Source organism: Anolis sagrei, chromosome 1 (genome assembly GCF_037176765.1).
Source record: "Anolis sagrei isolate rAnoSag1 chromosome 1, rAnoSag1.mat, whole genome shotgun sequence".
In the NCBI taxonomy this organism is placed as follows: Eukaryota; Metazoa; Chordata; class Lepidosauria; order Squamata; family Dactyloidae; genus Anolis; species Anolis sagrei.
In genome coordinates, this window is record NC_090021.1 from 685,685 (window position 1) to 707,529 (window position 21,845).

General features: G+C 49.1%; 1 protein-coding gene across 1 annotated transcript; it reads right to left on the minus strand.

The window, feature by feature from the left end:
• Positions 1–31: 31 nt before the first annotated feature.
• On the minus strand, positions 32–20,360 carry LOC132761742 (uncharacterized). The gene is made up of 5 exons (XM_060754826.2): positions 20,155–20,360; positions 17,676–17,814; positions 13,176–13,333; positions 12,053–12,105; positions 32–1,202 (listed from the first exon to the last, which is right to left on the minus strand). Exons 1-5 carry the CDS (start codon positions 20,358–20,360, stop codon positions 421–423), a joined length of 1,338 nt encoding a protein of 445 aa, XP_060610809.2. The 3' UTR covers positions 32–420.
• Between the last annotated feature and the right edge of the window lie 1,485 nt (positions 20,361–21,845).

Here is a 21,845-nt window from a genome sequence, read left to right on the forward strand (position 1 = left end):
GACAGGTGTCATGTCTGGGGTGTCAACACAGAGATAATCGCTCACGGCAAAGAGATATAAGGCCTGAGCTGACCGTGTGCTTGACCTCTCTCTTCCGCCATGACCGTCTGAGTGTGAGTAACTGTAAATAATTGGGAACAACAATAAACAGTGCCTGGCCAGGGGCTCTTGGCTGAAATATAGTGTTCCAATGTGCTTGATTTAAGAAGTACAGGTGCAATGAAGTTTGCCGGTGTCTGTGTCTGCAAATCCAGGGAATCCTAAGTGCCTTTTGGGGGGGGGGTACCCCTGAGAGGAGGCTCCTGCCCGGCCGGTCTCTCTCCTCTGATTTGCAGCGCCGTCTCTCTTCTCGACCTCAAGCAAAGACCGCCGTAGGACAGGCAGTTGGGCGGGCAGGCAGACAGGCACTCCACGTCGGAGTCACTTGGCCTGTCCATTCTGGTCAGAGTCCTCCACCACCTCCCAGGAATCAGGGCCCAGCAAGCGGTAGTTCTTGTCCCGGTAGTGTCCCATGTCTTGCGCCCGATGCTCCCGCACCACCGCCCAGATCTCCTGGATGAACGTCGGCAGCGAGGGAGACCGCGCCGCTTGGGCCAGCCCTTCCGCGTAGCTCCACTGCCGCTCCTGCAGCCAGAGGAAGTGCCTGGGCTCCCCGCCAGTCGCCAGGTAGCCGTCCAGCTCGGCCCGGGCTTCGGCCTCCATCTCGGCTGCGGAGGGGAGCGGGCAGCGCCCGGCCAGGACGGCCAAGGCAAAGAGGGCCTGGCAGTGGAAGTGCGGGAAGGGGCAGATCAGCTGGCAGAGGCCCAGCAGGAAGAGGGTGGGGTGTCTTGGGGGCAGCAGGTGCCGGTAGAGCGGGGCCAGCCCATGCTCCTCCTCCCGCAGGCCCAGCCGCTCCAGGGCCAGGAAGGGGAAGCGCGCCCGGTAGCCTGTGCACAGCACCAGGGCCTCGGGCCGCGCCTCAGAGCCGTCCTCAAAGACCACCCTGGGCCCACCCACCCGGGCGATGGGGGGCACCTGGGCCACGTTGGGGGGCAGGCCACAAACAGGGGCCCTTCGGTGGCTCAGGACCACGCGCCCAGTCACCGTGTCCGAGAGCAGCAGGGCCAGGTCCACACCGGAGGGTCCTCCGCCCACCAAGACCACCTCCGAGAGGCCGGCAAAGGGGTCCTTGCGGCGGAAGGAGTGGCTGTGCAGCACGAGGCCTGTGGAGGGGAGGGAAAGGGGGGGGGACACTCAGCTGATGGGCCCACAAGGTGAATTGGCAGGAGTAGAGCAGGCATGGGCAAACTTGGGCCCTCCAGGTGTTTTGGACTCCAACTCCCACAGAGGAGAGGAGATTCCACCTGAACATGAGGAAGAACTTCCTGACTGTGAGAGCCGTTCAGCAGTGGAACTCTCTGCCCCGGAGGGAGTGTGGTGGAGGCTCCTTCTTTGGAAGCTTTTAAGCAGAGGCTGGATGGCCATCTGTCAGGAGTGATTTGAATGCAATATTCCTGCTTCTTGGCAGAATGGGGTTGGACTGGATGATGGCCCATGAGGTCTCTTCCAACTCTTGGATTCTATGACTGTGAGAGCCGTTCAGCAGTGGAACTCTCTACCTTCCCCGGAGGGAGTGTGGTGGAGGCTCCTTCTTTGGAAGCTTTTAAACAGAGGCTGGATGGCCATCTGTCAGGGGTGATTTGAATGCAATATTCCTGCTTCTTGGCAGAATGGGGTTGGACTGGATGATGGCCCAGGAGGTCTCTTCCAACTCTAGGATTCTAGGATTCTATGATTCTATGATTCTACAAGAGAGGAGATTCCATCTGAACATGAGGAAGAACTTCCTGACTGTGAGAGCCGTTCAGCAGTGGAACTCTCTGCCTTCCCCAGAGTGTGGTGGAGGCTCCTTCTTTGGAAGCTTTGAAACAGAGGCTAGATGGCCATTTGTCAGGGGTGATTTGAATGCAATATTCCTGCTTCTTGGCAGAATGGGGTTGGACTGGATGATGGCCCAGGAGGTCTCTTCCAACTCTGATTCTATGATTCTATGACTCTAAGAACTTCCTGACTGTGAGAGCCGTTCAGCAGTGGAACTCTCTGCCCTGGAGGGAGTGTGGTGGAGGCTCCTTCTTGGGAAGCTTTTAAACAGAGGCTGGATGGCCATCTGTCAGGGCTGATTTGAATGCAATATTCCTGCTTCTTGGCAGAATGGGGTTGGACTGGATGATGGCCCAGGAGGTCTCTTCCCACTCTTTGATTCTATGATTCTATGATTCTAATTCCTAACAGCCTACTGAAATTGTGGGAGTTGAAGTCCAAAAACCTGGAAGGCCCAAGTTTGCCCATGCCTGGGCTAGAGCTAGGGGAAAAAATAGAAAATTACCAACTGAAATAAAGTTCAGACACAGTTTTGCACACACTATGAAGCAGCAGGGAGGGAGAGAACCCAAAAGAAGAGAAAGTGCAACAGACTTGATGACCTGCAAACTAGGATGAGGATAGAAAGAGCGGGCCTCAAAACAAGGAGCTGAACAAGGGAAAAGTTCAAGACATGGAGCTGAAAAAGGAAAAAGTAACAAACAGGAAAGGAGGGGAGAGGGGGGGAATGCAAACTGCTGAGGAAGAAGGCAGAAGGATGCATATGAGAGAAAACAAAGGAAGAATTCAGAGAAAATTGCGCATGCTTAAAGGTTTGCTAGAAGAACTAAACTCAACGTGGCACTCTCCACCCCGCAAGGTGACTTGGTCAATTAAACCTGTTGTAGCAATCTCTCGCCCTCAGCATTTAATTGAATGAAAACTCTGAAGGTTTATGGGTTAATTCATAAGAGGGAACCACCGTGGGTCTGATGCCAAGCATCCCCCCCTAGTATTTATAGTTCGCCAAGGGCCGGACAATGGATTCTGTTGCTTCCTGACCCAGCACACATAACTGGGTTCCTGTTTCCTCTTTGTGAATTCTCTGGCTTGTGCACTGGACTATGGACTCTGCTACTACCCAACCCAGCTCCCCCTTCAGCTCCAGCTCCTGTTCCTAGAAGGAGCCAATCTTCTGTTGACCAACCCGGACCTTGGACTGATCTTCTGGTGGCCAGCCTGATGCATGGACTGGCCCCTGCACCCAAAACCCTTCCGTCCAGACTTTGGGACTTCTAGTTCTTTCCTCTCTCTTTCTATGAAATGAATAAAATATTTTCTTATTACTGTGGATTGGGGTTGGGATGGGTGGTGGGTGGTGATATATGGAATGCCTGTATACTGGTGATGCCTATGGTTTATGAATATGAAATATGTAACCCCTATGAACTCCTCTGTATCCTCACCCCCTTGACCCTCGCCCCACAAGAAACCAGCAAGACCAGGAACTGCCTGGGGAAAGAGCCCAAGCCTCTTTCCCCCAAATCACCCATTGATTAACTCATTTTGCATGGACAAAGCTGCTGACCTCCCCCCATTTCGTCATCGGAGCAAGGCCAACGATGGAGGAAGAGTCAACAGAGCCCCGGAAAGAAGAGCTGATTAATTCAACCAGATGCCATTGATCCTTCGGGCGGTCTGGCATTGATCTAGTTATTCAAATTCCCCGCCAGACCCATCAAGGACAGGAAAGCCTTTGTTTGCCCAACATCACCCTCTTCCCGCCTTGGACAATAGCCCGCATTCCAGCGGGCAGGAAAGCCCAAATCCCATCATCTTCCCCCTTTGTCTGCGGCCGTCCCGCCCTCCTCGCTCCTGATTGGCCCAAACTCAGAGGCGAGCGGAGGGCGTCCATTGGCCCTCTTGAGGCACAGGAACGTTCTGATTGGCTGGGAGCCGGGGCGGGCCGCCAAGCCTCCTCCCAGCTGTTCCAGCCTCAGCCAATCAGCATCAAGCCGGCCGGTAAGGGGCAGCGGGAGTTTCAAACTGCTTTCTTTGTCCTGTACTGTATAAAAACGTCTGAAATTCTTGTATCAGTATGCTTTGCAGTGGAACGATTCCTGTAAATCATCCATTCAGCTGAATCGCAAATAAACGCCTCGATCCTGGTCTCCTTTCGCCTCTGGTGAGCTGATTGCTTTTAGATAACTTCTGCGCTCTTGGATTGGCTTCCGGAAAAATCTCACCAAGGTTTCCAGGACCCTCTTTGGTGCGGTCCTTGGGCTCTCCTTTCTAGGGGAGCCCCCTAAAAGAGCTCGATAACAGGTCCTCACAAAATAGCTTCCAGTTTTGGGGTTATTATGCAGAAGGATACCTTTTTAAAATCTTTTTTAAATCTCAAGAGGCTGGGCCTGAGTGCTGTTATGCACAAGCTGTCAGTAAACAATTGTATATAGTCTTCCTGTGTTTTGGTGCGTTTTTGGCTGCTAGCCTGTGTGAGTTCTAGAGGAGGACCAAAATGATCCTGGGTCTGGAGAACAAGCCCTATGAGGAGTGGCTTAAGGAGCTAGGCATGTTTAGCCTGAAGTAGAGAAGGCTGAGGGGAGATAAGATAGCCATGTATAAATATGTGGGAGGAAGCCACAGGGAGGAGGGAGCAGATCAAGGGTCTGGAGAACAAGCCCTATGAGGAGCGGCTTAAGGAGCTGGGCATGTTTAGCCTGAAGAAGAAAAGGCTGAGAGGAGACATGATGAGAGCCATGTATAAGTATGTGACAGGAAGCCACAGGGAGGAGGAGGGAGCAAGCTTGTTTTCTGCTTCCTTGAAGACTAGGACGCAATGGAGCAATGGCTTCAAACTGCAAGAGAGGAGATTCCATCTGAACATGAGGAGGAACTTCCTCACTGTGAGAGCTGTTCAGCAGTGGAACTCTCTGCCCCGGAGGGAGTGTGGTGGAGGCTCCTTCTTTGGAGGCTTTTAAACAGAGGCTGGATGGCCATAGAATCATAGAATCAAAGAGTTGGAAGAGACCTCATCCAGTCCAACCCCATTCTGCCAAGAAGCAGGAATATTGCATTCAAATCACCCCTGAGCATACAGCCTCTGTTTAAAAGCTTCCAAAGAAGGAGCCTGACTGGACGGTAATTGTTTGGGTCATCCTTTTTTCCCTTCTTGAAAATTGGGACCACATTGGCTCTCCTCCAGTCTGCTGGAACTTCTCCCGTTCCCCATCTGTCAGGGGTGATTTGAATGCAATATTCCTGCTTCTTGGCAGAATGGGGTTGGACTGGATGATGGCCCAGGAGGTCTCTCCCAACTCTTGGATTCTAGGATTCTAGGAGGCTGGTGTTTGTGTTCTCCATTTCCCCCTTTGCGTGAGATGAAGAAATGGTCATTGGACCAACCAAGAAGGCGAGCGCCTATACCACCTCAACCTGGGAGTCAGCCCCCAGCCTCTGCTTTCCTCCCTCGACTCTTTCCTTGCCTTATTTATTTATTTAGTACACTTGTATACCGCTAATATCTCAGCCTAAAACGGCGACTCATTGCGGTTTGCCTTCCGTCCAATGGTCAGCTTTGGTCTCTTCCGCTTGCCCTTTGGCCTCCCCCTGGGCGCAGGGCTGGCCTCTCCCTCCCTTTTGCCCACAGAAGAAACCCAATGCTTCACCACCCCCCTTTTCTAAGACGCGGGGAGAGGAGAACTTTGCCCTGAACTCTTCAGGGCTGGGAGGTTTCTATGTGACCCTGTCCCGTTAATCTTTGTTGCCTCTCGTTAATCTTTAGAGATCTCTTGGCTCCATTCCCCTCTCATCAGAACCGCTCCTTGAGGAGCACAGCCATAGATTTCTCCTGGGGGAAAATGGAGAGTTTGTGGATGGCTGTGGAGAAATCTCCCTGCTTCCCTGCTCGGCTCCCTTTCTGATTTCCTCCTCAGGTCATCTCCCATCAAGGCTGGACTGGATGGCTGGATCAAGGCTGTGTTGGACTGGATGGCCCATGAGGTCTCTTCCAACTCTTTGATTCTATGATTCTAAGGCTGGGGCTTTGTTACTCTCATTGCACGACCCCCATTTCCCCCTGACCTGATTCCCTTTTCTCAGGTGGCATCTACAATGTCCAATTAATGCAGTTTGAAACTGCTGTAACCACCACAGCCCAATGATATGGAATCATGGGAGTTACACTTTGGTGAGTCCCTGAACCTCTTTGGCAAAAAAGGCTAAAAAGCTTGTCTGCAGTTTGGGAGTCCTCCTGGACGCATCACTGTTGCTTGAGGCTCAGGCGTCAGCAGTGGCCGGGAGGGCCTTTGCACAATTAATTAATTAATTAATTAATTAACTTTGCTTCTATACCGCTGTTCTCAGCCCGAAGGCGACTCGTGCGCCTACTGCGACCATACCTCGTGAAGGCGGATCTGGCCAGGTTGGTCCATGCCTTAGTCACCTCCAGATTGGATTACTGTAATGCACTCTACATGGGGCTGCCCTTGAAGACGGCCTGGAAATTTCAATTGGTCCAACGAATGATGGCCAGGTTGCTAACTGGTGCTCTTCACAGGGAGTGGTCAACCCTCCTGTTCAAGGAGCTCCACTGGCTGCTGTCCATTTTCCGGTCCCAATTCTTACCTACAAAGCCCTGAATGGTTTGGGACCCGCCTACCTGTGTGAACACATCTCTGTATACGAACTCACATGATCTCTTTGATCATCTGGAGAGGCCCTACTCTCGATCCCACCAGCATCGCAGGCGCGATTGGTGGGGATGAGAGAGAGGGCCTTTTCAGTGGTGGCCCCTCAACTCTGGAACTCACTTCCCAAGGACATCAGAGACACCCCAACCCTGGCAGTCTTTAGGAGGAGCCTGAAAACGTGGTTGTTCCAGTGTGCCTTCCCAGAATAAGGAATCTCCCAGCATTGTGCCCTCTAAATGCACTTTACACTGATTTAGGATTGTTTGTACGCTCTCACCAACGCCCCATCTCTCCCACCTGATTCATGCCTGGCATTATTATTAACTTTAATTACATTTGGCCCAGCCATAGATTTTAATTGTGTGTTGTATTACTGTCATTTTTATTGCTTTTCTGTTTATGAGTTTTATTTAATTGCTTTGTATTGTTGTTGTTATTGCTTGTATTGATGTATTGTGGGCTCGGCCTCATGTAAGCCGCACCAAGTCCCTTGGGGAGATGGTAGCGGGGTATAAATAAAGTATTATTATTATTATTATTATTATTATTATTATTATAAAACGACAACTCTCCTGATTCCATAGATCTGAGCCATAGCCATTCAAGGGGTGTCAAACTGCATTACTTTGACAGTGTAGATCAGGCATGAGTAAACTTGGGCCCTCCCGGTGTGTTGGACTTCAACTCCCATAATTCCGGGTTGTGGTGCAGCTGGTTGGGATTCAGCTGCATTAAAATCACTACTGACTGAAAGGTCTTGAGTTCAAAGCCTGTCCGGGTTGGAGTAAGCTCCCAATCATTTGCCTAGCTTGCTGTCGACCTTTGCAGCCCGAAAGACAGTTGCATCTGTCAAGTAGGAAATTTAGGTACCGCTTTATGTGGGGAGGCTAATTTAACTAATTTACAACACCATATAAATCTCCAACAGCATGCAAAAGAATGAGGAAGCACTCCATTGGTGTCACAAGTGGACGGTTAAGCGACAGCTCCCCCAGTGGCTGGAATTCAAAAAGCATATCTTCCTGGAGCTGGAAAGTTAAATAGCCTCTGTGTGTCTGTCTATATATGCGGTGTGCGGTGTGAGAAGTGTGAAATATAAATACTGTGAATAAATAATAAATAATTCCTAACAGCCTCAGGCCCTTTCCTTTTCCCCCCTCAGCCGCTTAGGCCATCATCCAGTCCAATCCCATTCTGCCAAGGAGCAGGAAATTCCTCCTTTCTCTGGTTTAAAACTGGCTTCTCTGGTTTGAGCCAAGACCAGGGACCAGAAACAGGGAAAAGCAAGCAGAGAAAATTCCTCCTTTCTCTGGTTTAAAACTAGCTTCTCTGGCTTGAGCTGAGGCCAGGGACCAGAAACGGGGGAAAGCAAATGGAGGAAATTCCTTCCTTCCCTGGTTTAAAATTGGCTTCTCTGGCTTGAGCCGAGGCCATGGACCAGAAGCAGGGAAAAGCAATCAGAGGAAATTCCTCCTTTCTCTGGTTTAAAACTGGCTTCTCTGGCTTGAGTCGTGGCCAGGGACCAGAAATGGGGAAAAGCATTAGGAGGAAATCCCTCCTTTCTCTGGTTTAAAACTGGCTTCTCTGGCTTGAGCCGAGACCAGGGACCAGAAACGGGGAAAAGCAAGCAGAGAAAATCCCTCCTTTCTCTGGTTTAAAACTGGCTTCTCTGGCTTGAGCTGAGGCCAGGGACCAAAAACGGGGAAAAGCAAGCAGAGAAAATCCCTCCTTTCTCTGGTTTAAAACTGGCTTCTCTGGCTTGAGCTGAAGCCAGGGACCAAAAACGGGGGAAAGCAAATGGAGGAAATTCCTTCCTTCCCTGGTTTAAAATTGGCTTCTCTGGCTTGAGCCGAGGCCACGGACCAGAAGCAGGGAAAAGCAATCAGAGGAAATTCCTCCTTTCTCTGGTTTAAAACTGGCTTCTCTGGCTTGAGTCGTGGCCAGGGACCAGAAACGGGGAAAAGCATTAGGAGGAAATCCCTCCTTTCTCTGGTTTAAAACTGGCTTCTCTGGCTTGAGACGAAGCCAGGAAGTTCCTTCCTTCTCTGGTTTAAAACTGGCTTCTCTGGCTTGAGCCGAGACCAGGGACCAGAAACGGGGAAAAGCATTAGGAGGAAATCCCTCCTTTCTCTGGTTTAAAACTGGCTTCTCTGGCTTGAGACGAAGCCAGGAAGTTCCTTCCTTCTCTGGTTTAAAACTGGCTTCTCTGGCTTGAGCCGAGACCAGGGACCAGAAACGGGGAAAAGCAAGCAGAGAAAATCCCTCCTTTCTCTGGTTTAAAACTGGCTTCTCTGGCTTGAGCCGAGACCAGGGACCAGAAACGGGGAAAAGCATTAGGAGGAAATCCCTCCTTTCTCTGGTTTAAAACTGGCTTCTCTGGCTTGAGCTGAGGCCAGGGACCAGAAACGGGGGAAAGCAAATGGAGGAAATTCCTTCCTTCCCTGGTTTAAAATTGGCTTCTCTGGCTTGAGCCGAGGCCACGGACCAGAAGCAGGGAAAAGCAATCAGAGGAAATTCCTCCTTTCTCTGGTTTAAAACTGGCTTCTCTGGCTTGAGTCGTGGCCAGGGACCAGAAACGGGGAAAAGCATTAGGAGGAAATCCCTCCTTTCTCTGGTTTAAAACTGGCTTCTCTGGCTTGAGACGAAGCCAGGAAGTTCCTTCCTTCTCTGGTTTAAAACTGGCTTCTCTGGCTTGAGCCGAGACCAGGGACCAGAAACGGGGAAAAGCATTAGGAGGAAATCCCTCCTTTCTCTGGTTTAAAACTGGCTTCTCTGGCTTGAGACGAAGCCAGGAAGTTCCTTCCTTCTCTGGTTTAAAACTGGCTTCTCTGGCTTGAGCCGAGACCAGGGACCAGAAACGGGGAAAAGCAAGCAGAGAAAATCCCTCCTTTCTCTGGTTTAAAACTGGCTTCTCTGGCTTGAGCTGAGGCCAGGGACCAAAAACGGGGAAAAGCAAGCAGAGAAAATCCCTCCTTTCTCTGGTTTAAAACTGGCTTCTCTGGCTTGAGCTGAGGCCAGGGACCAAAAACGGGGGAAAGCAAATGGAGGAAATTCCTTCCTTCCCTGGTTTAAAATTGGCTTCTCTGGCTTGAGCCGAGGCCACGGACCAGAAGCAGGGAAAAGCAATCAGAGGAAATTCCTCCTTTCTCTGGTTTAAAACTGGCTTCTCTGGCTTGAGTCGTGGCCAGGGACCAGAAACGGGGAAAAGCATTAGGAGGAAATCCCTCCTTTCTCTGGTTTAAAACTGGCTTCTCTGGCTTGAGACGAAGCCAGGAAGTTCCTTCCTTCTCTGGTTTAAAACTGGCTTCTCTGGCTTGAGCCGAGACCAGGGACCAGAAACGGGGAAAAGCAAGCAGAGAAAATCCCTCCTTTCTCTGGTTTAAAACTGGCTTCTCTGGCTTGAGCCGAGACCAGGGACCAGAAACGGGGAAAAGCAAGCAGAGAAAATCCCTCCTTTCTCTGGTTTAAAACTGGCTTCTCTGGCTTGAGCTGAGGCCAGGGACCAGAAACGGGGGAAAGCAAATGGAGGAAATTCCTTCCTTCCCTGGTTTAAAATTGGCTTCTCTGGCTTGAGCCGAGGCCACGGACCAGAAGCAGGGAAAAGCAATCAGAGGAAATTCCTCCTTTCTCTGGTTTAAAACTGGCTTCTCTGGCTTGAGTCGTGGCCAGGGACCAGAAACGGGGAAAAGCATTAGGAGGAAATCCCTCCTTTCTCTGGTTTAAAACTGGCTTCTCTGGCTTGAGACGAAGCCAGGAAGTTCCTTCCTTCTCTGGTTTAAAACTGGCTTCTCTGGCTTGAGCCGAGACCAGGGACCAGAAACGGGGAAAAGCATTAGGAGGAAATCCCTCCTTTCTCTGGTTTAAAACTGGCTTCTCTGGCTTGAGTCGTGGCCAGGGACCAGAAACGGGGAAAAGCATTAGGAGGAAATCCCTCCTTTCTCTGGTTTAAAACTGGCTTCTCTGGCTTGAGACGAAGCCAGGAAGTTCCTTCCTTCTCTGGTTTAAAACTGGCTTCTCTGGCTTGAGCCGAGACCAGGGACCAGAAACGGGGAAAAGCAAGCAGAGAAAATCCCTCCTTTCTCTGGTTTAAAACTGGCTTCTCTGGCTTGAGCCGAGACCAGGGACCAGAAACGGGGAAAAGCAAGCAGAGAAAATCCCTCCTTTCTCTGGTTTAAAACTGGCTTCTCTGGCTTGAGCCGAGACCAGGGACCAGAAACGGGGAAAAGCAAGCAGAGAAAATCCCTCCTTTCTCTGGTTTAAAACTGGCTTCTCTGGCTTGAGCTGAGGCCAGGGACCAGAAACGGGGGAAAGCAAATGGAGGAAATTCCTTCCTTCCCTGGTTTAAAATTGGCTTCTCTGGCTTGAGCCGAGGCCACGGACCAGAAGCAGGGAAAAGCAATCAGAGGAAATTCCTCCTTTCTCTGGTTTAAAACTGGCTTCTCTGGCTTGAGTCGTGGCCAGGGACCAGAAACGGGGAAAAGCAAGCAGAGAAAATCCCTCCTTTCTCTGGTTTAAAACTGGCTTCTCTGGCTTGAGACGAAGCCAGGAAGTTCCTTCCTTCTCTGGTTTAAAACTGGCTTCTCTGGCTTGAGCCGAGACCAGGGACCAGAAACGGGGAAAAGCAAGCAGAGAAAATCCCTCCTTTCTCTGGTTTAAAACTGGCTTCTCTGGCTTGAGCCGAGACCAGGGACCAGAAACGGGGAAAAGCAAGCAGAGAAAATTCCTCCTTTCTCTGGTTTAAAACTAGCTTCTCTGGCTTGAGCTGAGGCCAGGGACCAGAAACGGGGGAAAGCAAATGGAGGAAATTCCTTCCTTCCCTGGTTTAAAATTGGCTTCTCTGGCTTGAGCCGAGGCCACGGACCAGAAGTAGGGAAAAGCAATCAGAGGAAATTCCTCCTTTCTCTGGTTTAAAACTGGCTTCTCTGGCTTGAGTCATGGCCAGGGACCAGAAACGGGGAAAAGCAATAGGAGGAAATCCCTCCTTTCTCTGGTTTAAAACTGGCTTCTCTGTCTTGAGACGAAGCCAGGAAGTTCCTTCCTTCTCTGGTTTAAAACTGGCTTCTCTGGCTTCAGCCGAGACCAGGGACCAGAAACGGGGAAAAGCAAGCAGAGAAAATCCCTCCTTTCTCTGGTTTAAAACTGGCTTCTCTGGCTTGAGCTGAGGCCAGGGACCAGAAGCAGGGAAAAGCAATCAGAGGAAATTCCTCCTTTCTCTGGTTTAAAACTGGCTTCTCTAGCTTGAGCCGAGGCCAGGGACCCGAAGCGGGGAAAAGCTGAATAATTTCCGACTCCCTTCCTGAGTTGTAACAAAAATGGTGGAAAAAGCTTCGAAAGGTGAAAGGGACTTCTGGTTTTTTAAAAAGCTTTGATATCGCCTCAAAAAGGTAATTTTAATGAAATTATTACAAGCAACGAGTTAGCCGACACAGAGGCATGTGAACGAGCATCAGCGGTCCCTCTTCTACCAAAGCAGTCACTTCTTTTTGCAAAAGCGAGGTGGGCAGGGGAGGTGGTGTCCTTACCTGGGAAGCTGTCCAGTCCTGGGATGGTGGGCACAAAGGGGACGGAGTAGTGCCTGCAGAGAGAAGGAAGGATGGAAGAAGGCATGCTGGGAACTCACCTTTACCGGGAGGCATGCTCACTACGTCTTCCCCTGTTTGCCTGGCGCCTTCTCTGGCTCACCTGCAGGCTCACCTTGAGGGAGAGAGGGGGGGGCTGTGTGCCTGAAGCTGTGCCTGCATGCATTCTTGGCTAGGCTTGATTGATCCCAAAAAAATGGTTCAAAACTCATTTCAGATGTAGGGGGTGCTGGTGGTTTGATTCTAAAGTCACTTCAGAATTTTTCCGAAAAAAGTGGGAACTTCCTGAAACTTCTGAAACTTCCAAATTGTTAGAAATGGAAGCCTCTCCAGGATTTGGGTTTGTGTCGTGTGGGCCTTCGTCTTCCTTTTCCCTCAGGTTTTTACCTACTTTTGGCCTCTGTCACTAAATGCCTATATTGTAAGGAAATACCGTATTTATGCAAATGTTTAGCTAAATGACCTGACCAAAATTGGGGTTTGCATTCAATTATTTCTCCTTAATGAGGTCAGATCTGCCCCCTCCCTCCGCAGCATTGAATCGAGGCAATGAAAAAGGAGGCATTTGACAGCAAAGGTTTTCTTTTCTATTGTGGGAAGATTTGGCCTGCAAACCCTTTTGTTTTCAAAGGAGGAATGCTAAAACAATAACCCCCCCCCCCTTTTTGGCCAAAGGACAAAGAATGCACTTGGCAGCAAACACTTTCTTTGGTTCCAGGGTGTTGCGGATGGAGGTGTGCCTGAGATCCTAGAGAGCATGAGGCTCCTGCACTTCTTTCTTTCCTTCTGTGGTTTGCTAAAGCAGTGGTTGCAAACTGGGGAGCAGGGGGGGCTCTCTCCTTCTTAAAGTTCTCTCCCCCCTCAAAAAAACAAACCCTTTGCTTTGCTGCTTATTTAGACTCCTCGAGTTGGAAGAGACCTGGTGGGCCATCATCCAGTCCAACCCCATTCTGCCAAGAAGCAGGACCATCGCATTCAAGAGGCTTGGCGGTCACAGATTCCTCTGGGAACCTTAACAGGTACATCCAAGGGAACCACCCCCCCCCCCCCCCCGCGCAGGACTCACCCCGTGCAAACCATGACAGCATCAAAGTGCTCAGTGACTGTGTCCGGCTGCCCCTCGGATGATGCCGATGGCCCTTGCCACGAGGCCTTGACCGCCCATGCGCCAGGGCTGCCCTCTCCTTCGGCCAGGGGCTGGACGTCGTCCACCTGCCACTGGAACTGCAGAGAAGAGGAGGAGGAGGAGGAGGGGTCATGAATGACTTTTCAATACCTTTCATAGAATCCTACAATCCTAGAGTTGGAAGAGACCTCCTGGGCCAACCCGTCCAACCCCATTCTGCCAAGAAGCAGGAATATTGCATTCAAAGTACCCCTGACAGATGGCCATCCAGCCTCTGTTTCAAAGCTTCCAAAGAAGGAGCCTCCACCACACTCTGGGGCAGACACCATCTCTCTCCTTCCCATGGAGCAGAGCATGGCGGGTGAACCAGACTCCCCAGGTCTGCCACACTTTGAGCATTAATAGATTGACTCTTTTATAGGAATATTCTGCTGATGTCGTCCCAAAGTTGTAAATTAATGATAGACATCTTCCATCTTGGCTCCATCTCAGTTTCCTGGCCAGATGTTGATCTTCTTGATTGGTGTTGATCTTATGTTGACTTCCTTCTTAACATAAGGAATGTTGCAAACATTTCCTTAACTTGAAAGAACCGTCACAGTTTTCATTATAGAATCCTAGAATCCTAGAGTTGGAAGAGACCTCCTGGGCCGTCACCCAGTCCAACCCCATTCTGCCAAGAAGCAGGAATATTGCATTCAAAGCACCCCTGACAGATGGTCATTCAGCCCCTGTTTCAAAGCTTCCAAAGAAGAAGCCTCCACCACACTCCGGGGCAGAGAGTTCCACTGCTGAACGGCTCTCACAGTCAGGAAGTTCTTCCTCATGTTCAGATGGAATCTCCTCTCTTGTAGTTTGAAGCCATTCCTCCATTGTGTCCTAGTCTCCAAGGAAGCAGAAAACAAGCTTGCTCCCTCCTCCTCCCTGTGGCTTCCTCTCACATATTTATCCATGGCCCTCATCATGTCTCATCTCAGCCTTCTCTTCTTCAGGCTAAACATGCCCAGCTCCTTAAGCCGCTCCTCATAGGGCTTGTTCTCCAGACCCTGGATCATTTTAGTCACCCTCTTCCTCTGGACACATTCCAGCTTAGGGTCAATATCTCTCTTGAATTGTGGTGCCCAGAATTGGACACAATATTCCAGGTAAAGTGGTCTAACCAAAGCAGAAGCATGGGTTCTTTTTATTGCAATTTCCAGTGTGAGAGGGTATATCAGATTACAGAAAAAACATTTAGACATAGAATGACATTGGACATACAGATTCTATGCAGCTACATTGGATTTACAATTACATCAGTTAACAAACAAACAAAGGGGAATGACATTTTCACTCAACATTCATCCACATGCATCCAAATATTACCATATCCTTTTCTCCCTCCTTGGAGAAGCACCTCTTAGGCCAGACCCTGCTTTCCTGCAACCTGCCAATGCATAGTTCCAAAACTTCCATAATGCCAAAACTTCAAAACACTGAAATGCCTTCCCTAGGAACAATGCCGAGGACCAGATCTCTCTTTTCTCTACAGCAGAACCTGATTCCCTGCACAAAATCCAAGACTCCAAAAGCGCCCTTCTTCCTTACCCTTGAGAAAGAAGCCCCAAAGTGACCAGGCTGCTCCCATCCAAATCCGCCTCTCTCCATAGGTACACCACCTCTCTCCTTCCCATGGAGCAGAACATGGCGGGTGAACCAGACTCCTCAGGTCTGCCACACTTTGAGCATTATTAGACTGAGTCTTTTGTAGGAATATCCAGCTGATGTCGTCCCAAAGCTGTAAATGAATGATAGACGCCTTCCATTCTGGCTCCATCCCAGTTTCCTGGCCGGATGTTGATCTTCTTGATTGGTGTTGATCTTACGTTGACTTCTTTCTTAACATAAGGAATGTTGCAAATATTTCCTCAACTTGAAAGAACCATTGTCACAGTTCTTATCAATTCTCATTAGCAGGTTTTGATCACAGTTCCAGCAAGCAGGAAGTTATGTCAGAGTTTTATATCAATTGGGTCATTTCTTAAGTGAAAAAGTGAGTTAAGTATTTGTAAGGACCATGTCCAAGCATTGCATAGAGAGCAACTGTTAAACCACCTGTGATAATTAGATGCTACAAATTGGGACTAAGCACTGTGTGTTGTAGAGAATGCAGAGGAGAGACTGAGAATGTAGAGAGTAGAGAAGAGAATGGAGAGAAGAGAATGAGCAGAGAATGCTGGAGTAATGAAGAGATGAGAGCAAGAGCAAGAGGAATAGATTGCTGAAGAAGCTCAAGAAAGGTTTGCTGGAGGATTGAGGATTGAAAATGTTTTATGTGACTACTGTATATAAACATTTCTTTATTGGAAGAGAGTTTGCCTTCTGTTGGTTGTTCTCCTTGGGCAACGGGGCGCAGCTTCCAGAAAGGGGGGTTGGATGCTTGGAATCAACCCCAACTTAAAGCAGCGACACCATAGCTGCGGCAAGTTAGTCATTGCAGGCCTGGGTCTTTTACTGGCGTTTCCAAAATTATTAACTCCATCCCTCCATAAATCCTTCCATTTTTTCCATTCATTTCCACACATCATTATTACATTCACATTTCTCAAATCTGCACATTGAATTTCTTGTGACAGAGGAAGAGAGATTGAAGTGCAGCCCTGGAGGCAGAGGGAGCCAGGATGGGGGCAGGCTGAGGGGGGCGATTATCACACTCCACGGTGAAAGAGGTGACACCCCACTTTGTGTTCCCTCAGCCAGAGAGACCCCGAGCCTCCCTGAAACACAAGGATTCTGCATCGAGCAGATTTAAAGGGGGAAAGCAAAGCTTTAAAACGGGAGAGGATCATAGCATCCCGGAGTTGGAAGAGACCCATGCAAGGGTCATCCAGTCCGCCTTTCTTCTGCCATGGATGAAAAGCACAATCCAAGCCCTCCCAACAGATGGCCATCCAGCCTCAATGATGATAATAATAATGATAATAATAACAATAGCAACAACAACAATAATGATAAGGTTGGAAGAGACCACATGGGCCATCCAGTCCAAACCCCTGCCATGCAGAAAAAGCACAATCCAATCCCCACAACACATGGCCATCCAGCCTCAATGATAACAACAACAACAACAACAACAACAACAACAACAACAATGATAAGGTTGGAAGAGACCCATGCAAGGGTCACCCAGTCCAGCTTTCTTGGGTCATGGATGAAAAGCACAATCCAAATCCTCCCATCAGATGGCCATCCAGCCTCAAGGATAATAATAATAATAATAATAATAATAATAATAATAATAATAACAACAACAACAACAACAATAGTAACAACAACAACAATAATGATAAGGTTGGAAGAGACCACATGGGCCATCCAGTCCAAATCCCTGCCATGGAGAAAAAGCACAATCCAACCCCCCCCCCAACAGATGGCCATTCAGCCTCTGCATAATAATAATAATAATAATAATAATAATAATAATAATAATAATAATAATGATGTGTTTTCTAAGGCTTTCACAGCAAGTATTGCCATGGGGGGCACCCTCAGAGGTTGTGAGGTCTTTTGGAAATTAGGCAAGTGGGGTTTATGTCCCTGTGGAATAATGTCCTGGGTGGGAGAAAGCACTCTTGTCTGCCTGAAGCAAGTTTGAATGTGGACAGATGTGGGAGAAACGTCAGGAGAGAATGTTTCTGGAACAAGGCCATACAGCCCAGAAAACTCACAGCAACCCAATGATAATGATAATGATAATAATTTTGTACGGGACCCCGGGGTGGGGGCATTCAGTCCAACTCCCTTTGGACAATCAGGAAGATACCACTGGATCCCTCCCAATCCCTCCTGTTTAAAAGCCTCCAAAGAAGAAGCCTCCACTGGACTCTGAGGCAGTGAGTTCCACTGTTGAACAGCTCTTCTGATGGCCAGGAGATTCCACCGGAATATTAGGAAGAATATCCTCATATTCCGGTGGAATCTCCTTTCTTCCCTGTCGTTTAAGATGATTAAGATGTCAAGAGTCAATTTCTGACGGCATGAAGACATCATAAATTCCCTCCGTGACATCCTGACTGGATCATCCTGGCTGCCTCAATTCTCTCTCTCTGACACTTTGAAGCCAGCAGAAGGCGCTGGAAACCTTGTATTGGAACTTGTGAAGCAACAAGTCCTAATAAGGAAACAGAAGAGGTGGGAGATGGGCAGGAAAGGTGTATAAAAGGAAGGGGTGGTGGGGAAAGTCAGTAGTGTCTTTCTTGGCTACAGAGATACAAGCAATATATTCATTTCAAAGCAAAACCGGCTTGTGAGTGATCATTTAATATTGCTATATAAAACCTACAGTCTTACATATGTTGATGTTTATTTACACCCTTCAAGGGGGCTCAAAGCGGACCCTGGGCCTGCCCTCCCCTCCCCCTCGCCCTCCCTCCATCTCCCAGGGCCCCCTCCCCTTCTGACCCGGATGTGTTCCCGGATGTGGAAGGTCTCTGCGTAGCGCTGCAGGTAGTCCAGGACGGCGGAGTGGTGCAAGAAGGAAGGCAGGGAGGGCTCGAAGGGGAAGTCCGGGAAGGCCATCACCTCCTTGGGCAGGTTGGTCCTGCAGAGAGAGAATAATAACAACAACAACAACAACAACAACAACAACAACTTTATACTCCACCACCATCTCCCCAAGGACAAGCCCAAATCACATATAAAACAACAGCAATGAAAATCAGTCAAATAAAAGCATTATACAGTACAACAACAACAACAACAACAACATAAAAGCAGTATCATGGCTAAAAAACAGCATCAGGACTGGGTCCGGGCTCAAGTAAGTGCAATGAAATTCCTAAATAGAGCCGGGAAGAATGCCAAATTCAAGTGTGCCAGTCTAGCAGGAGTCCCTATGGCCATAAGGTGTCGAGATTGGTGGGGAATGGACCAAACTAAGGGGCAGGAGCTTAAATAGGGTCAAGTTAATTCTCTGGTGAAACGGCCGAATCAAAGGCACAATGGAACATCCAAGTTTTTAAGTCTGTACAGAAGATTGATAAGGTGGGTGCTTGTCTGATCTCCTTTGTAGGTAATCACCTGCCCCTTGAATTGGGACCAGAAACGTGTTGGCAGCCAGTTGAGCTGCTTAAACCAGGGGGGGGGGGGGTCGACCACTCCTGTAGTTAGCTCCTGTAAGCAAGCTGGCTGCTGATCTTTGGACCAACCGTAGTTTCCGCGCTGTCTTCAAAGGCAGCCCCACGTAGAGAAGCACCCGTCACCCACAGGAAAATCAGCAGAAGCAGCAAGGGACCCCCCCCCAACCCCTCCCTTGCCCTTAGACCCAGCATAAACATGCAACTACTTTATGCAAAAGGTATATTCCATGCGGCATTGCCAGAACTGGGTACTTCTACGACTAAGGCAGGAATACCAAATCAAACCTTTGGTGCACACAAACCCTATTTGTCCCAAGGACCCCCGCCCGTGGCACTTTGCGCTGCCTTCACCCCATGGGTTCAACAAATCAAAACGCTGCATTGCCAAAGGCTTTCATGACCAGAATCACTGGGGTGGTGTGTGCGTTCCGGGCTGTATGGCTGTCTTCTGGCAGCATTTCCTGTTGACGTTTGCAGGCGAAACATCAACAGGAAATGCTACCAGAACACGACAAAAAAAAAAAAGACACTGTATATATTTCAAATTTCAATATTAATGTCAAAAATATGTAGTATATGTAGACAAATATCACTTAAATAAACATTAAATATAAAATATCCAAAAAAGAAAATAAAATATAAATGCTAAACTAAGCTGGGAATTTGCTTTTGCAAAATATCCAATGAAGTTGTTTCAAACCAGTATAAAACCATATGACACGCCAACCAAAACATTCCTCAACCAGATGCTTCTGCCTGGGGTTGCAGTGGATTCCCCTTCTCTGAAGGTTTTTAAGCAGTGGCTGGCCATCTGTCAGGAGGGATTCGGTTGTGTCTTAGTTTGCTTTTGCTGCCCTTTCCAATGCAGTTCTCTCTCCTTTTGCTCCTATTTAAGAGAGAGGCTGGGCCCTGCCCCTGACCTTAGAATCATAGAATCAAAGAGTTGGAAGAGACCCCATGGGCCATCCAGTCCAACCCCATTCTGCCAAGAAGCAGGAATATTGCATTCAAATCACCCCTGACAGATGGCCATCCAGCCTCTGCTTAAAAGCTTCCAAAGAGGGAGCCTCCACCACACTCCCTCCGGGGCAGAGAGTTCCACTGCTGAACGGCTCTCACAGTCAGGAAGTTCTTCCTAATGTTCAGATGGAATCTCCTCTCTTGTAGTTTGAAGCCATTGCTCCATTGCGTCCTAGTCTCCAAGGAAGCAGAAAACAAGCTTGCTCCCTCCTCCTCCCTGTGGCTTCCTCTCACATATTTATACATGGCCCTCATCATATCTCCTCTCAGCCTTCTCTTCTTCAGGCTAAACATGCCCAGTTCCCCAAGCCGCTCCTCATAGGGCTTGTTCTCCAGACCCTTGATCATTTGAGTCGCCCTCCTCTGGACACATTCCAGCTTGTCAATCTCTCTCTTGAATTGTGGTGCCCAGAATTGGACACAATATTCCAGGGGTGGTCTAACCAAAGCAGAAGAGAGGGGTAGCATGACTTCCTTAGATCTAGACACTAGGCTCCTATTGATGCCTGAGGCCAAAATCCCATTGGCTTTTTTTGCCGCCACATCCCATTCCTGGCTCATGTTCACCTTCCTGTCCACGAGGACTCCAAGATCTTTTTCACACGTACTGCTCTCGAGCCAGGCATCCCCCATTCTGTATCTTTGCATTTAATTTTTGGCATCGGAGCCCTGGTGCTCCCCTTTTCTTCCCCCGAGACCCCCCAAAACACGAGGAGCTCTTCTTTGGCCCCCTTTGGCACTCACACTCTCTCTGTGTGCGTGCATGAGTGAGAGAGACTCACCTGAGGTCCTGGTACATGCTGGAGTGGACAGGCCGGCCCTCCTGGCCTGTCTCCTCAGTGTAGACCCAGGTGCCCCCCAGCTGGGCAGAGGCCTCAAAGACCACCGGAGGGGCAAAGGTCGCCGGAGAGGCCAGCAAGTGCCGGGCCGCACACAGGCCGCAGGCCCCTGCCCCAATGACCGCCACGCGCAGCTTGCCCGGTGCCATCCTGAAAAGGAGAAAGAAGAAAGAGAGAGGGGGCATCAAGGAGGGCAGGAGGCACCAGCACCAAGAACTAAAATGCTCCAGGGGTCTGGAGAACAATCCCTATGAGGAGCGGCTTAAAGAGCTGGGCATGTTTAGCCTGAAGAAGAGAAGGCTGAGAGGAGACAGGATGTGGGCCATTATATGTTCAGTTGTTCTTTGTTATTTTTTAATTGTTATTATGCACTGTCTTTTTTTGTTTAAATGCACTATAATGTTTTGCTTTGGTTGTTTTGCTTATCAATGTATGTATTTTTATGGCATCGAATTGTGCTGACTGTGTATACCACCCTGAGCCGCCTTCCGGCCGATATGGACGGGATAGAAATAATGTAAATAAATAAATAAATAAAATTATTTATATTGTTTTATTTGCTTGCTTGTTTGTGGATGTATTGTGTATTTGTATTTGATGGGCTTGGCCCCATGTAAGCCACCCCGAGTCCCTTTGGGGAGATGGTGGCGGTGAATAAATAAAGTTATTATTATTATTATTATTATTATTATTATATCGAATACTGTGTCCATTTCTGGGCACCACAATTCAAGGGAGAGGTTGACTCTAAGCTGGAATACTGTGTCCAGAAGAGGGCGACTAAAATGATCAAGGGTCTGGAGAACAAGCCCTATGAGGAGCGGCTCAGGGAACTGGGCATGTTTAGCCTGAAGAAGAGAAGGCTGTGAGGAGATATGATGATAGCCATGTATAAATATGTGAGAGGAAGCCACAGGGAGGAGAGAGCAGATCAGGGGTCTGGAGAACAAGCCCTATGAGGAGCGGCTTAAGGAGCTGGGCATGTTTAGCCTGAAGAAGAGAAGGCTGAGAGGAGACATGATGAGTGCCATGTATAAATATGTGAGAGGAAGCCACAGGGAGGAGGAGGGAGCAAGCTTGTTTTCTGCTTCTCTGGAGACTAGGACGCAAGGGAACAATGGCTTCAAACTACAAGAGAGGAGATTCCGTCTGAACACGAGGAAGAACTTCCTGACGCATTTTCCTAGTTCCAACTGACCTCACTACCTCTGAGGATGCTTGCCATATATGCAGGCGAAACCTCAGAAGAAAATGCCTCCAGAACATGGCCATATAGCCTGGAAAAACCTACAACAACCCAACTTCCTGACTGTGAGAGCCGTTCAGCAGTGGAACTCTCTGCCCCGGAGAGAGTGTGGTGGAGGCTCCTTCTTTGGAAGCTTTGAAGCAGAGGCTGGATGGCCATCTGTCGGGGTGCTTTGAATGCGATTGTCCTGCTTCTTGGCAGAATGGGGTTGGACTGGATGATGGCCTAGGGGGTCTCTTCCAACTCTTTGGTTCTAGGATTCAGTGCAGAGCCAACTTTGGTCCTCCCTCCAAGTGTTTGGGACTCCAACTCCCACCATTGCTAATCCATTTGCTGGTAGGAATGGTGGGAGTGGAAGTCCCAGAAGTCCTGGCAGGAGGGAGGAATG

Bases quoted from the DNA above. Each gene is read 5' to 3' on its own strand.
- LOC132761742 (XM_060754826.2), bottom strand. From the start codon at position 20,360: ATGGCACCGGGCAAGCTGCGCGTGGCGGTCATTGGGGCAGGGGCCTGC. The intron at 17,815-20,154 runs GTGAGTCTCTCT...CTCTCTCTGCAG, and splicing joins AGCATGTACCAGGACCTCAG to GACCAACCTGCCCAAGGAGG. The intron at 12,106-13,175 runs GTGAGTCCTGCG...TTCTCTCTGCAG, and splicing joins GCTGTCATGGTTTGCACGGG to GCACTACTCCGTCCCCTTTG.